The sequence below is a fragment of the Heliconius melpomene genome, chromosome 6, assembly GCF_056956725.1.
Source record: "Heliconius melpomene rosina isolate 202511_hmr_F chromosome 6, ASM5695672v1, whole genome shotgun sequence".
Lineage (NCBI taxonomy): Eukaryota > Metazoa > Arthropoda > Insecta > Lepidoptera > Nymphalidae > Heliconius > Heliconius melpomene.
In genome coordinates this window covers 12,281,241-12,294,189 of record NC_140394.1, presented here as the reverse complement: position 1 = coordinate 12,294,189, position 12,949 = coordinate 12,281,241, and the positions used below count along the sequence as shown (strand labels likewise).

The 12,949-nt window shown below is 32.7% G+C and overlaps 1 protein-coding gene across 1 annotated transcript; it reads left to right on the top strand.

Moving 5' to 3' along the window:
• Positions 1 to 4,256: 4,256 nt before the first annotated feature.
• On the top strand, positions 4,257 to 12,396 carry LOC146538561 (putative fatty acyl-CoA reductase CG5065). The gene is made up of 11 exons (XM_085186826.1): positions 4,257 to 4,397; positions 4,747 to 4,834; positions 5,155 to 5,268; positions 5,912 to 6,034; positions 9,052 to 9,177; positions 9,475 to 9,622; positions 10,017 to 10,118; positions 10,584 to 10,770; positions 11,119 to 11,225; positions 11,491 to 11,620; positions 12,168 to 12,396. Exons 1-11 carry the CDS (start codon positions 4,306 to 4,308, stop codon positions 12,388 to 12,390), a joined length of 1,440 nt encoding a protein of 479 aa, XP_085042952.1. The 5' UTR covers positions 4,257 to 4,305; the 3' UTR covers positions 12,391 to 12,396.
• Positions 12,397 to 12,949: the final 553 nt, after the last annotated feature.

Genomic DNA, 12,949 nt, shown 5'->3' with positions numbered 1-12,949 from the left:
TATTTTTTTACGCTTGTAACCTGAGAACTTTTAACTGTGATTTTAATGCTCCCATGTGGTACCATTTTTTTTTATTTGGTTCAGTTATGATCATGCGAAAATGACACAAGTCTTAAATTTGCATTAAGTAGGGATGTGCGCGACAAATGGACGAATAACTCAATATCCCGCCAACCGATTTCGATCATTCCTTTTTTATTAGATCGGGTTGAAATCGAAGAAATTAATTTGTTTTATTAAAAAATATAATTATTTATTTTTATAAATTATAATTACTTTTATAAATAAACATAATAATAATACAAAAGGTAGGTCATGAAAAAGTATGAGGTCCTCATGGAGGCCACGTACGAAAAGGTTGATGACAGTGGACGAGGCGAAAGAAGTATATAGAGACCGTAGCGTTTGTCTCTCCGTTCTCTCTGACTACTCCGCTAGGGACACAGCGTGAAGCTAAGTTAAGTTAAGGTATCGGGGAGATTCTATCGTCGTCGTCGTCGGAACTATTTTTTTCAAACCAAATTTGCGCATCTTTTTTTATGTTGGCTTCCCATTGAACGAAATGACAACAGTTCTAAGAATAGACAAATGGTAAACTCGTTTCCATTTCGAAGGCGATTTAGAATTGTATTATTTATTAATTAATTATTATATTAATTGCTGATGTAATTTTTTGCTGTGACGTTTACCGAGTGACGAATGCAGGTGTTTATTTTAATAATACTTATTAGTATGCTCAGTTTAAGAATAGAATATCTCTATCATAGTTTAATAAAAAAAAAATTTAAAATGCTTGAACAGTTAAAGTATCTATACAATTATTTATTTACTAATCTGAATTAGTTTCATGTTCCAAAACATTATCAATTTAAAGACAACATAGGTACATATTATATCAATTAAAAATTGTCGTTTCAGCATTTTCCATGAAACACTTATTTTGCAGCAATTAAGTCGAACAAAATACTTTATATTAATATATATATAATATATATATTTATTAATGACTAGATTGAAATAAAACAAAGGTAGATGTGAAGAGAAGCTTATACAAATAAAATATTAAAAATTATAAATTGGGTAAGCTGTTCCTGAGATTAGTGCGCACAAATGCACAGACAAACAAAGAATCATTTTAAAAAAGCGTTATGAGTTCTATTATATTGAAAAATGCTCCAAATAGTGGTTTTTCTCACGTATTTTACATACTTATCAAAAACATTAATATGTCGAAATATATTATTCATAAAAATAAGTAAATATACTTATCTATACATAAAATCTTTGAGATATCTTTATATCAGTGACTCAAAATACATTCAAAGTGTTTCTGACTAAGTGATTGTCATTAATAAACAAAACAAAGCCGAAGTCGAAGGTCGTGAGTTCGATTTCTATCTAGAACAATATAAAATAATAATAATAATAATTTCTGTACATATAATAAAATGGTAACTAATCGCTGTGTGTACATGAAAGATATATTAAAAATTTTGCCTGTTTGTCGAACTTTCTACGCGTTTACGCACTCTAATTTTAGAAATTGATTAACTGACTTAAACGCTGTTTTTGCCATTTTTTTTCTTAATATTATTTTAGTGTTTATGTTATTAAAATCGGTTCATGCAAAGTAAATTTTTATCAGATTAATTTTATCAAATAAATAGTTAATATTTTCCAATGTAAAATGACGCTTAGACGCTTTGCCTCGTTACCAGAGCGAGGAAATGAATATTAATATTTCATTCCCTTAGTGGAAATCGAACCCTCATTCGTTGTGTCCCTTATGCCACTGCGCTTCTATGGCGACAATATTTTTGAAATGAAAGTTATAACATTTGAGTCTTTTAACTATATAACAAAGGCTAAAGTAATTAAAAAGTAATTTTTCAATTAATACATTATCTACGTCATAACGATTTTAATGATTATCGATTTTTTATTATTATAAATGAAATAGTTAAAACATAATAAACAAATTATTTCATTGTTCAACATTAAGTTGGGAATGGAGAGTTTTAACACTAGGTTTTCTCTGACTTCTCTGCTAGCTTCAAGCTGATTATTTTAATAATTAAATAAAAGTAGAGATTTTTTTTGAAGTATCAATCAAATGATAGAAAAACTAAAAAATATTTATAAATACATTAAGTAAATATATAAATGAAAATATAAATAAATGAATTATTTATACTTTGCGCATAAATATATTATTTATGTATACTTTAAGTCTGCGGCGACGTAGTGTGTAGGTTTGATTGCCACTTGGGTAACGAATTCTCCTTTCTTTTTTTTACTTAACTTACCACTTAACATGCATTGTCTAATAAATAGGGCGATGCGCGGAGAACAGAGTGTCTTAACACTAGATCCCCTCGCCCTATGCTGGTACAAAGCGAAAGTGAAGCTAAAAATAATTTATATTTTAATAGGGAAAGGGAAATAATTTGATCCACTTCGAGAATGTTTTGCAGGTGCAGAGGTATCAATTTTGGCATACGTATATCAAGTGTATATGAAGGAAGAGTAATGAGATTTTTCAGCTTCCTAGCTTAATGCCGCATTAAAGGATGGCAGACAGAAGAAAGCGGCAACGCCAGCGGAACTCAACGCCGAAAGCTTTTATATTAACACAAAAACACATAGGTATAATATATACCTCTAGGTGTAAGAATTTTGAAGCACAAAATATATACCTATATTCTTCAAAAGGTTATACAAGTTTTAACTCATAAAAATTTTTTTATACACGAGAACGAATTTACATTTAAAATTACAAATTTAGGAAAAATACAATGATTAATTGAACTGGATAAAAACTAATAATAAAAAAACGAGCCCAACAGTTTATTAAGACTAACAGTCGGGGCCCGTTTAAATGTTACGGGGCACTTTGTGGTGATTTAATTGGTTAAAGAATACAATGTTAAATGAAAAAATAAAATAAAAGAAAAAATGATGGAGCCAGGACCTGAATAGTGAAACTCTTCAGAGATAGCTCGAGTTTATTAGACTCGTATTATTTAATGCTTCGAATACATTCTATACCAATACACGATATAAGGGGGTTGTTAGTCTTTTTATCTTCATAATTTGAGCTTCATAATGAAGCCAGTCGTGGTGCAGGGGCCCAAAGTGTAACTGTAAACATTAATGGTTGTGGGTTCTATCCCCACTTGAGGAAATGAAATATCTATTTAAATTTATATTTCCATTTCTTCGCTCTGGTGTCGAGGCAAAGCGCGGCGTTGAATTCCGCCGCTCAACACACAATGTTCCAGAATTCGGCGGAAAGTGGGAATTGGAGTGTCTTAATACTAGCTTCCTTATCCCGTCTATCCCGCAGTGTGCGAGTTATGGCGTGAAGCAGATTTTTTTAAAGTTCATAATTGTATAATAAAATGTAAAATAAAATAAATAATTTTGACAACCACTGTGTTATTTCCTTCTATAACATAGGTATATACATTAACATGCGGTCAAATTACTTAATTTCTTATCTTTAAATTTGTTTATTATAACCAAATTTTAATGAATATCAGCAAATCATGTTTATACAAATATTGTAGACAATAATTTCATGATTTGTGAGGCAGATCTCAACGCCGCGTTATGTCTTACCAGATGAGAATAAGTATTAAATATTTAATTCCGTCGCCGTTACAGTCGCACCCTTGTGTCCTTGCGCTACGAAGATCGCGATGGCCTCTTTAAGTGATACCTACAAATAAAGAATTAATATTTATTTGTAGTTATCACTTAACACGCTATTTAGTTAATGTTCTGTGTTAATTGTATTATATAAATTATAAAGTTATCGTTCGTTCTGACATATTTGTTTATATTAGTATTTGTAATATTAATTGGGTTACATTAAAAATATTTTACATAGCCTATCATAGCCTTCGCTGATGAATGGACTATCCAACATCAAAGCTATTGTTTAATACAAATGAGAAGTTCTTGAGAATAGTGTCTTCAAAAAACAAACTTTTCAGCTTAATTATAATAGTAGGTATATGTATATATAGATATCAATGAATGGATCCGCCACGCACTGCTTCGAGAATTCGGCGGAAAATGGGATACAGAAATGTCTTAATAGGAATGAAATATCTTCACACTAGGTTGCCAGGATTCCTAATAAAAAAATCTTACTCTTAGTATGTATGAACTCAAAATCAATGTTTATCGACCGTCGCTGTTCTACTACACCATAAAGGCCTTTAGCTAATGTATAAAAGAAATAAATTATAATAACAAAAATCAGTTTAACTCTAAACGTGACCGCGACAAGTAGTGATAATGTTAACCGCTGGAGTGACCAAAATATATAGACACTGTGCTCTCCTTTGCAATTTGAGATGTATGAGCCATACAAAATCATTAAACTTTGAGTAAGTTTGATTCTTTTATAGTGACGGTCGTGAGTTCAATTCGGTTGTGGATTTTGATTGACATATCAGTGTTTTTGATATAAAATAGTGATGTTTTTATATACGAATTTGTAATAAAAAGTAGTGAACAAAGTAAAACAGAGAGTACAAATTGAGTTACCTAATTATCGATGGCTCACTTGGGGATTGATTGAATTTTCATTTCCTCTATCTGTAAACAAGACAACAACAAGAGTTGCACCATCAAGCAATGTCTCTGCGGCAAGCGGCAAAAATTGAGGAGCGGAATGTCATAACACTAAGTCCCCTCTGGCAATTCTTTAAATAACTGTCCGCTCTTTTCTTTCAGCGAGAATAAACTGAAGTATAGGAGCATTAAAGAAAGTTATTCTGGAAAATCTATTTTTCTTACTGGCGGCACTGGATTTTTGGGCAAAGTATGGTTTTTAATTATATTTACTCTTAGAGGCCGTCATGGTGCAGAGGCACAAGCATGTGACTGTAAGCGCGACGGGTGTTGGTTCAAATCTCACTCAGGAAAATGAAATATTTTATAACTTCGCCATGGTAACGAAGCAAAGCGCTGAGTTGCTGAAAGTGTCTTAATGGGGAACGGATTTTTTAATACTAGGTTCCTAGGTTCCCTCTGTCAACCATGTTCTGTTGGTGGAGGGGGAGGAGACGGCAATACGTTTCAAAAATTAGGTAGTACCTACATTGCAATACCACGTGAAGCTAAAAAAGCATTTATTTGCAGGTTCTAATAGAAAAACTTCTACGCAGCACTGACGTAGAAAAAATCTTTGTCTTAATACGAGAGAAGAAAGGAATAGACAGTGATAAGAGATTAAAGCAAATGTTAAATATTCCAGTAAGTATCACGATGATCTACAGCCGAAGTGCTACAGCCGTGGGCGGGCCTTGACCTGGTCCAGAATATTTTTCCTCAATGTCTTATATTCCTATTCTAGCTTTCTCTTTCTTTTTAACTAAAATAATTAAAAAAATATTTATAAGTCATAATTGGAAGGGGCGTGGGGCGTTCCCTCGGTATAGACTGCTGCTGCTATGCTGAATACAACTAGAAGCTAAAAAATGTTTCACCATTTTTTTTCTCTTCTTTTTTCTTTTTTTTAAGTTTACTTAGGATGAATTGAGGCTGTAGTGTACCAGTGCAATGTTTGATTATACTCGTAGATGTGATGATTAAGGTTACATTTAATTTATTATATAGGCTACATTTAATCTATTTTCTTATTCCTTCAATTAAATTTGCGGGAAAATGAAAAGGAAAATAAAATATAGTAGCAAGACACTACGTCTTGCTACTATATTTTCTCTGCCTGTGCTGCTTTTTTTTTGATCATGAGGTTACAGCGACACTGGTTGGGTAGGGAAGAGGGTACTCTGTCCCTGAAGAAATGCAAGCACTACGTGGGGCACTATCTGCGGGATAAAGTAAAGTAAAATCTAAATATAATAATTTCATACGATAAAAATGGTTTTTTTTGCAGATTTTCGAGGACTTGAAGGAAAACAAGCCTAACGCATTAAACAAATTAGTGGCTATTGGAGGAGATGTGACAAAAAAAGATTTGGGCATAAGTCCTGAAGATGAACAAAAGATTATTGACAATGTAAGTTGTTATTTTAGTGTCTGTGCTGTTTTTTTTTCAGCAAAAGCAAGAAAATAACCTAGTGTACCAAGGGGTACCCCTTCCCAGGTATAGCCTTCCGTAATAAATGGACTATTCAACACGAACATATTTTCTCAAATTGAACTAGTTTCCAGTTCCTGAGATTAGTGCGTACAGCCAAATGACTGTTCTGGTATATAAAATAAATATCTTTATTAGGAACTAAATAAAATACATACATACATAAGTATCTTATTACATGCCTGCGTTATTATAAATAAAATGTATGTTGAATGTTACGTAAAACACCTTTGTTTTAAGTTTGATAAAAAGGAAATAATAAGTAAAAAGTAAAATAAAAACAATGTGATTGATCTCAAGGTAAATAATAAATATAATCCTGTTCAGTGAATCAACACTTAAAATTCTAACTTTTATTATTATTATTTTTATGACAACTGTAACTTTATGTTAGCTTTAATTGTACGACGCAAAGGCAACCCACGTTACCTTATGGTGTTTATCAGTATATGCATGCATGCATGTAGACTGATTTTGATGATTCTTATTTTAATTCAAATTCTAAATATTCTTTATTCAAATAAACTTATTATAAGCACTTTTGAATCGTCGAATGAACATATGAACAAAAAGCTACCACCGGTTCGGGAGGCAGTTCTGCTGAGAAGAGCCGGCAAGAAACTCTCTCTATTATATCATTACCCAGAGTGAGAATAGAATCTACAATTCTAGTGTTTACACGAGACGCTGCCCACTGCGCCTATGTACCTCTATAAATATTTTGGCAAAATGTTTTTGGGTAGTAAAACCAGTTAGTTTTCGCCAGCTCCTTAATAAAAATTTCTGAGAAACAACTCAGCGCGCGTCCAAGAAGTAATAAAAGTAAATGTAAAAAATTTACATTTTTAATTGGTCAGTAAGAACCTTAGGTACAATAAAAATAATTTCATAGATGTAATAAAAGAAAGAAAAAAAACATTATTTCTATAGTAATTTTATAAAGCTAAAAAGTTTGTCTGTTTGAGCGCCCTAATCTCAGGAACAACCAATAGCTCTTTTCGGTATAAAAATGATTTTGTGCTGGATAGTATATTCATTGCGAATAGTTATAAGTGGGCGTAACAATATAAAGTATTTAATATTTCATTTCTTTGCCCTGGTAACGCGAAAAGTGGAGAGTGGAATTGTTCTAATTCGAACGGAGTGTCGTAATACTAGGTTCCCAGATTCTCTTGAGGATAATGAACCTGCTGAAAATGAGGATAATGAAGCCGACCCTGGGAATAATGAATAATGATGAAAAATATGTGAATCTAAAAAAAAAACTCTTAATTGTCTCTCATTTGTATAAAAATATGAGGATCCTCTCTTATTGTTATCATACATTCCACGAGGAAGCAACGTGACAAATTTCGGCGTTGTACGCTGCGTAATTTCGTCCGTGCTTTATCTGGCAGTCCCTTAGTAACGGATTTTTATCTACCTTTGGAATATGTAGATACATTATACGAAATGTCGTATAATCTTTTGAATAATTGTCTCCATTATGATTATAAACATAGAATTATATTCTAAATTTTTTTTACATAACATTTTTTTTAAAATTTCACGCTGTATCCCGCACAATTCAAGTTATGCCTATAAAAATTAATTACTCAAACTCTCGATAATTCTGTAATAAGTATCGTAACTCAACGCCGTGCTTTGATAGGAGTTAATAAAAATGCGTGTGCATGTATGCGTGAAGATTTACAAATTAATAATAATTAAAATATTTAAACGTTCACGTTAGTGTTCATGTTACCTTTACACTATATCCCGCACATAGTACGTTAGGCAGAGGGAACCTGGGAACCCCGTGTTAACGTATTCTATTCCTATGAAGCGAGTGTTGAGGTTGAACGAAGATATAAAATATTAAATTCCTCCGAACGGGAATCGATTCCACAACCGTCGCGTTCCAGTTGCAAGCTTGCGACCCCAGGCCGCGACGGCGTCTAATAAATGTTTATTATTATAATTATAAAATAAAACTTTAATAAAAATAACTTATGACCATTATTACCAAGTGAATGTTAGGTCGACAATTTATTTACCTCTTAATATAGCAATGTCTCCTTGATTTTTTATAGCTTTACGCTGTATTTCGCATAAAGCAGAGAATCTAATCACTCCTTTTCTCATTTTCTACTCTATTTCCCAGGCATTAAGTATTGAGTAACGAAAGTCAATGCCGGGTTTCCTCTTGTTTCAAGAGCGAGGGATATTGAAAATAATTCATTCCTTCAAGTGGGTGAAATTAAGTCGATCCTACAACCGTCGTACACACTCCTCTGAACGATGGCCTAACTAAAAATCCTTTTGCATTAATTGCATGGTGAGTGGTTGAGTGGAATCGAACCTAAAACCATTGCGCTTAAGTCATCCTTGTACCTCCTGCGCCACGACGGCGTAAAAAAACCGGAAAAGCGCGAGTCAGGCTCCACCAAGGGTTCCGTATAAAAATTGAAGGTCTCGAGGTTTTTCTGAAATACAGGCTCACTTGAACTTGTGGTTTTAACACTAAATTTTGGATTTAACCACAATTGTATAGTTTTCAGATTTTTTTCCAAAACTAGTACAACCTATAAAAAAAAAATCATAATTCTAGGTTAACCGAAAGTACCCTATGAATTTTGATTCCTATTCCGATTCCAATTTGTCGAAATACCGAGTTTTTTGCGATATAAACTTTTTGCCATATCTTGTTTTTAATTAAATATAGAAATATGTTTTTTATCCGGAAATTATGGGGCCGTAGATCTGAGTATATGGTTTGAATTTCAACCCGATATCTCTAAGCGTTCCTGAGATCAAGACAGACAGCCAGACAGACGGACAACAGAGTCATCTTATAAGGGTCCCTTTGTTAACCGACTTCTGTAAGAAAAAGAGGTTATCAATTCGGCCATAATTTTTAAAAAAGTATACTTTTAATAAATTTTGTAACATTACAGGTATCGTTGGTGTTCCATTCGGCTGCAACAGTAAAATTTACCGATCCTTTCTCAAATATTATGAATATAAATTACGAAGGAACAAAAAAGGTTCTTAAATTAAGCAAAAAGATAAAAAATCTGGAGGTAAGTAAAAATTTATTTATTTTATGTTTTTTTAAGACTTCTGTTCGTCACTCACTGCCGATCTCGTTTGTCACCGGGGCGAGAAAATGGAGAGACTTAAAATTAATAATAATAATAATAAAAAAATGGAATTTATAGTTTAGTAAAATAAATGTTTAATAAAAAAATATACTTTAGTAAATAAGATAACGAAAGGCCTGTTGTACGAGACACATTGATAAGAATAGCAGAACTTAACGCCGCAATACAGCGTGTGAGCGTGACGCAATATATATTTATGTTTTCCTTTTTTTCTAGACATTTGTTTATATTTCCACCGCATTCTGCCAAGGAGACAGAACTCATATAAATGAATCGATGTACCCCCGTTTCTATGAAGAGGGAGAAGTTTATAAATTTATCGACGCTTATGGCGACAATCCGACTGAAGTTGTAAAATTTTTAGGTAAGGTATTTTTATGTTAACATTAACAGTTTCACGCCTTTTCCTGTAGAGTCAAAGGGAACCTAGTGTTAAATGTTAAGACACCCTGTTCGCCTCGCACAGTTTGTTGAGTGACAGAACTCTACACTTGTTTTGTCTATTAAACGAGGATGTTTTTAGCTTGCTGTATATAGCAGTATAGACCGAAGGAACTTGGGAACCCAGCATTAAGACATTCCGTTTCCCATTAAGACACTTCTGTTCCCGACTTTCCACTGGGTTCTTGCGGTTTCTTGCATTGTGTATTAAGTGGCGGCGCTCAACGCCGCGCTATTACGTGTCTCATTCCAAAACAGTGAAGTGTCTTTTTATCTTCTTAAAACCAATGATAAAAATAGTTTCGTCTTGTTTTCAGATGGAAAACCAAATACATATACACTATCAAAATCTTTGTGCGAAAGTTATATAAAGGAAGAACAAAAGCCGTTGTCGACCATAGTCTTGAGGCCTTCTATTGGTAAATCAAATATAATATGTTCTTGTCTATGGGTAGAGGACTTTAGTACCTATCCATTTCACCCCCCATGTATTTTAGTCGATTTTCATTTGTTCGGCAGATATTTGACAATTTGTGATTTTTTGGAACAAATCTGATTCTTGGAGAAAATTGGCAAATATAGCCCGACTGAATATGCGTCAGCGCTCGTGTAAACTAAACTGTGTTCAATTTGCAGTAGTAGCTGGTAGTCACGGGTACGCTGAGGTGGCAGTCGTCCATCATATGATGCTATTATTATTTAAAACTACCGCCAACTACTTCCTTCCTTGTGTATTGCCTTCAATTTTTATAAAATGAGTTGACTGTATTCTGCGTTCTGTTGTGACGAATAATAGAGTTAAAGACATTCATTTAAAATATTTAAAAATCGCAAAAATTAAAAATCTTACTGTATATATAATATTTTCCTTTTATTTTCTCTAGTAACGCCGGTTTATAAAGAACCTGTGCCTGGTTGGGTGGACTCTTGGGTTGCAGCCACTGCACTCTTCAGCGACGTCGCCAGAGGTCTCACTAAGGTCATGTACGGTGATAAGAACGTTATCTGTGACATGATACCTGTTGATTACGTCATTAATTTGGCAATTGTGGCTGGAGCCAGGGGAAATAAGTGAGTTTATCTATAGACTAGCGACCCATTCGCGGCTTCGCCCGCATACTACCTATACAATCATGAACATTACGTGACTGTATGGCAGAACCTCATCGGCGACAAGGGGATCTCCTCGTAGGCTTCGAGCGCAGGCTTGCGGCCGTAATAAAATGTTTAATAATTTTAATTAGACATTTTATCGAAAAGTTAAACTGTGAAGTGAAATATATCGCGCAATTGTAACATAAGCAAAGGAAATCGAATGTTAAGATGCTTCATTTCCCACGTTTCGCCCAAATTTCAAGACATTGACCTTAAGGTATATAAGAAATTTCCCCCTTTAATAACTCTTTTACAATTTTTAAGGACTGATGATATTTTAGTATTCAATTCATCGTCTGGAACAGCTAATCCAATTACTTGGAAGGAGGGAGCAGATTTATATCTAGAAGAGAGTCTTAAATATGGAAAAAGTGAGTATTTTTTTTAATATGAACGTTTTGTGTGTGGCATATTAAGCATTTTAAACTTACTGTACATTGTATATTACATAGCTATAAATAAAAAATAATCTGTTATTTAAATAATTAATTTCTTTTAATGGAAGCTACTGAAATCGATAATAATTGCAATTAAGTAAAAAAATTGTTAAAAATACAATGAAAAATAACATCGAGATTTTTTTTTTTAAATGGTTTTCTTAATTAATAGTTTATTATTTTAAGTATATCTTTACAGGTGAACTAAAACCAAGAAAAGTGATGGTACTTTCGTCACCACTTTTAATGGATTTCCTCTCCTTCACTCTTCAAACTACCCCGGCATTTTTAGCTGATCTAATGCTACGAATAAAAGGAGAACAGCCTAAGTATATAAATTTTTGTATAATTATATTTTTCTATAGGTCTTTTATTCAGGATATACCTATAAATATATTTATAATTTTCCATGTACGACGGAATAGCGACTAAGCTAAGAAAAAAAATATTTCTTGCCAACATTCTCACTACCAATGAACGACCTCAATAATTTTGTTTATTTTTCCTCATTTTACTACATGACACTTTAGCAATAATCATAATAACAAGTAATAATTGATCGTAAAATTAATGTTTAGTTTAGTAATAATCATTTTAAGGTCTTAGAGTAGGTATTCTTGACCTATACTGAAGACATTTTAATATTAAATTAAATTTATTTTAGCTTAAGCTTAAGTAACGAAGTAGGTAGAGGGAACCTTCTAGACTGCGTGATAAGTGGCGAAACTTAACTCCGCGTTTTGTTTTATTACAAGAGTTTCAAATTAAAGTAAATAATTCATTCCACTAACTGAGAATTGAATCCACTACCGTCTCGTCACGTCACAAATTTAAAATCCTTCTGTTAATCGAAATTAATTTTATTTATTATTCCAGATATCTGAACATGCAAAAGCGAGCGATTCTCCTTCGTGATATATTGAGAACGTTTTCAAGCATTTCTTTCCAAATTAAATCGCAAAAAACTGAGGAATTATACACTACTTTGAGCGAAGAAGACAAGGTTCAATTCCCGTTTGATCCTAAAACGATTGTGTGGAGGAAATACATGAGGATATTTTATAAAGGCGTTCAGAAATATATGTTGAATGATAAATGAAAATTATTTGTTTTTTTTTTCTTTTTCATTTCTTAGTTTTAATTTTTTATATTTTTTTAAATGTAGGTAATAAGCGCTCTGGTGTGCCTTTTGTGGTCTATTAGAAAGATAAACATACTTCAAATTGATGCATATTGTTAATACCTACGGCCCTAGATCAGGATATTTTTTATTAATATTAATAATAATGTATGTCTATTATATATTACACACATATATGAATAACAAAAAATACAAATTTATTTATCATTTACAAAGTGTTATAAAATTACCTACTATTGATAAAGAATAAATCTAAACACCTGCGTACTTTACTGTTATTGAAAACTATCTTAGATTTTATTCCATGCCGAGGTTATAATAGTACAGCGCCACAGCGTGTGCTTGTAAACGCGACGGTTGTGGGTTCCATTCTCACTCGAGGAAATTAAATATTTACTATATTCATTTCCTCGCTCTGGTAATGAACAAAGCTCGCCGTTGAGTTCTGCCACTCAATACGGAATGGACGGAGATATATTAATGGGAACGTAATGTCTTAACACTGGGTTCGTTCTCT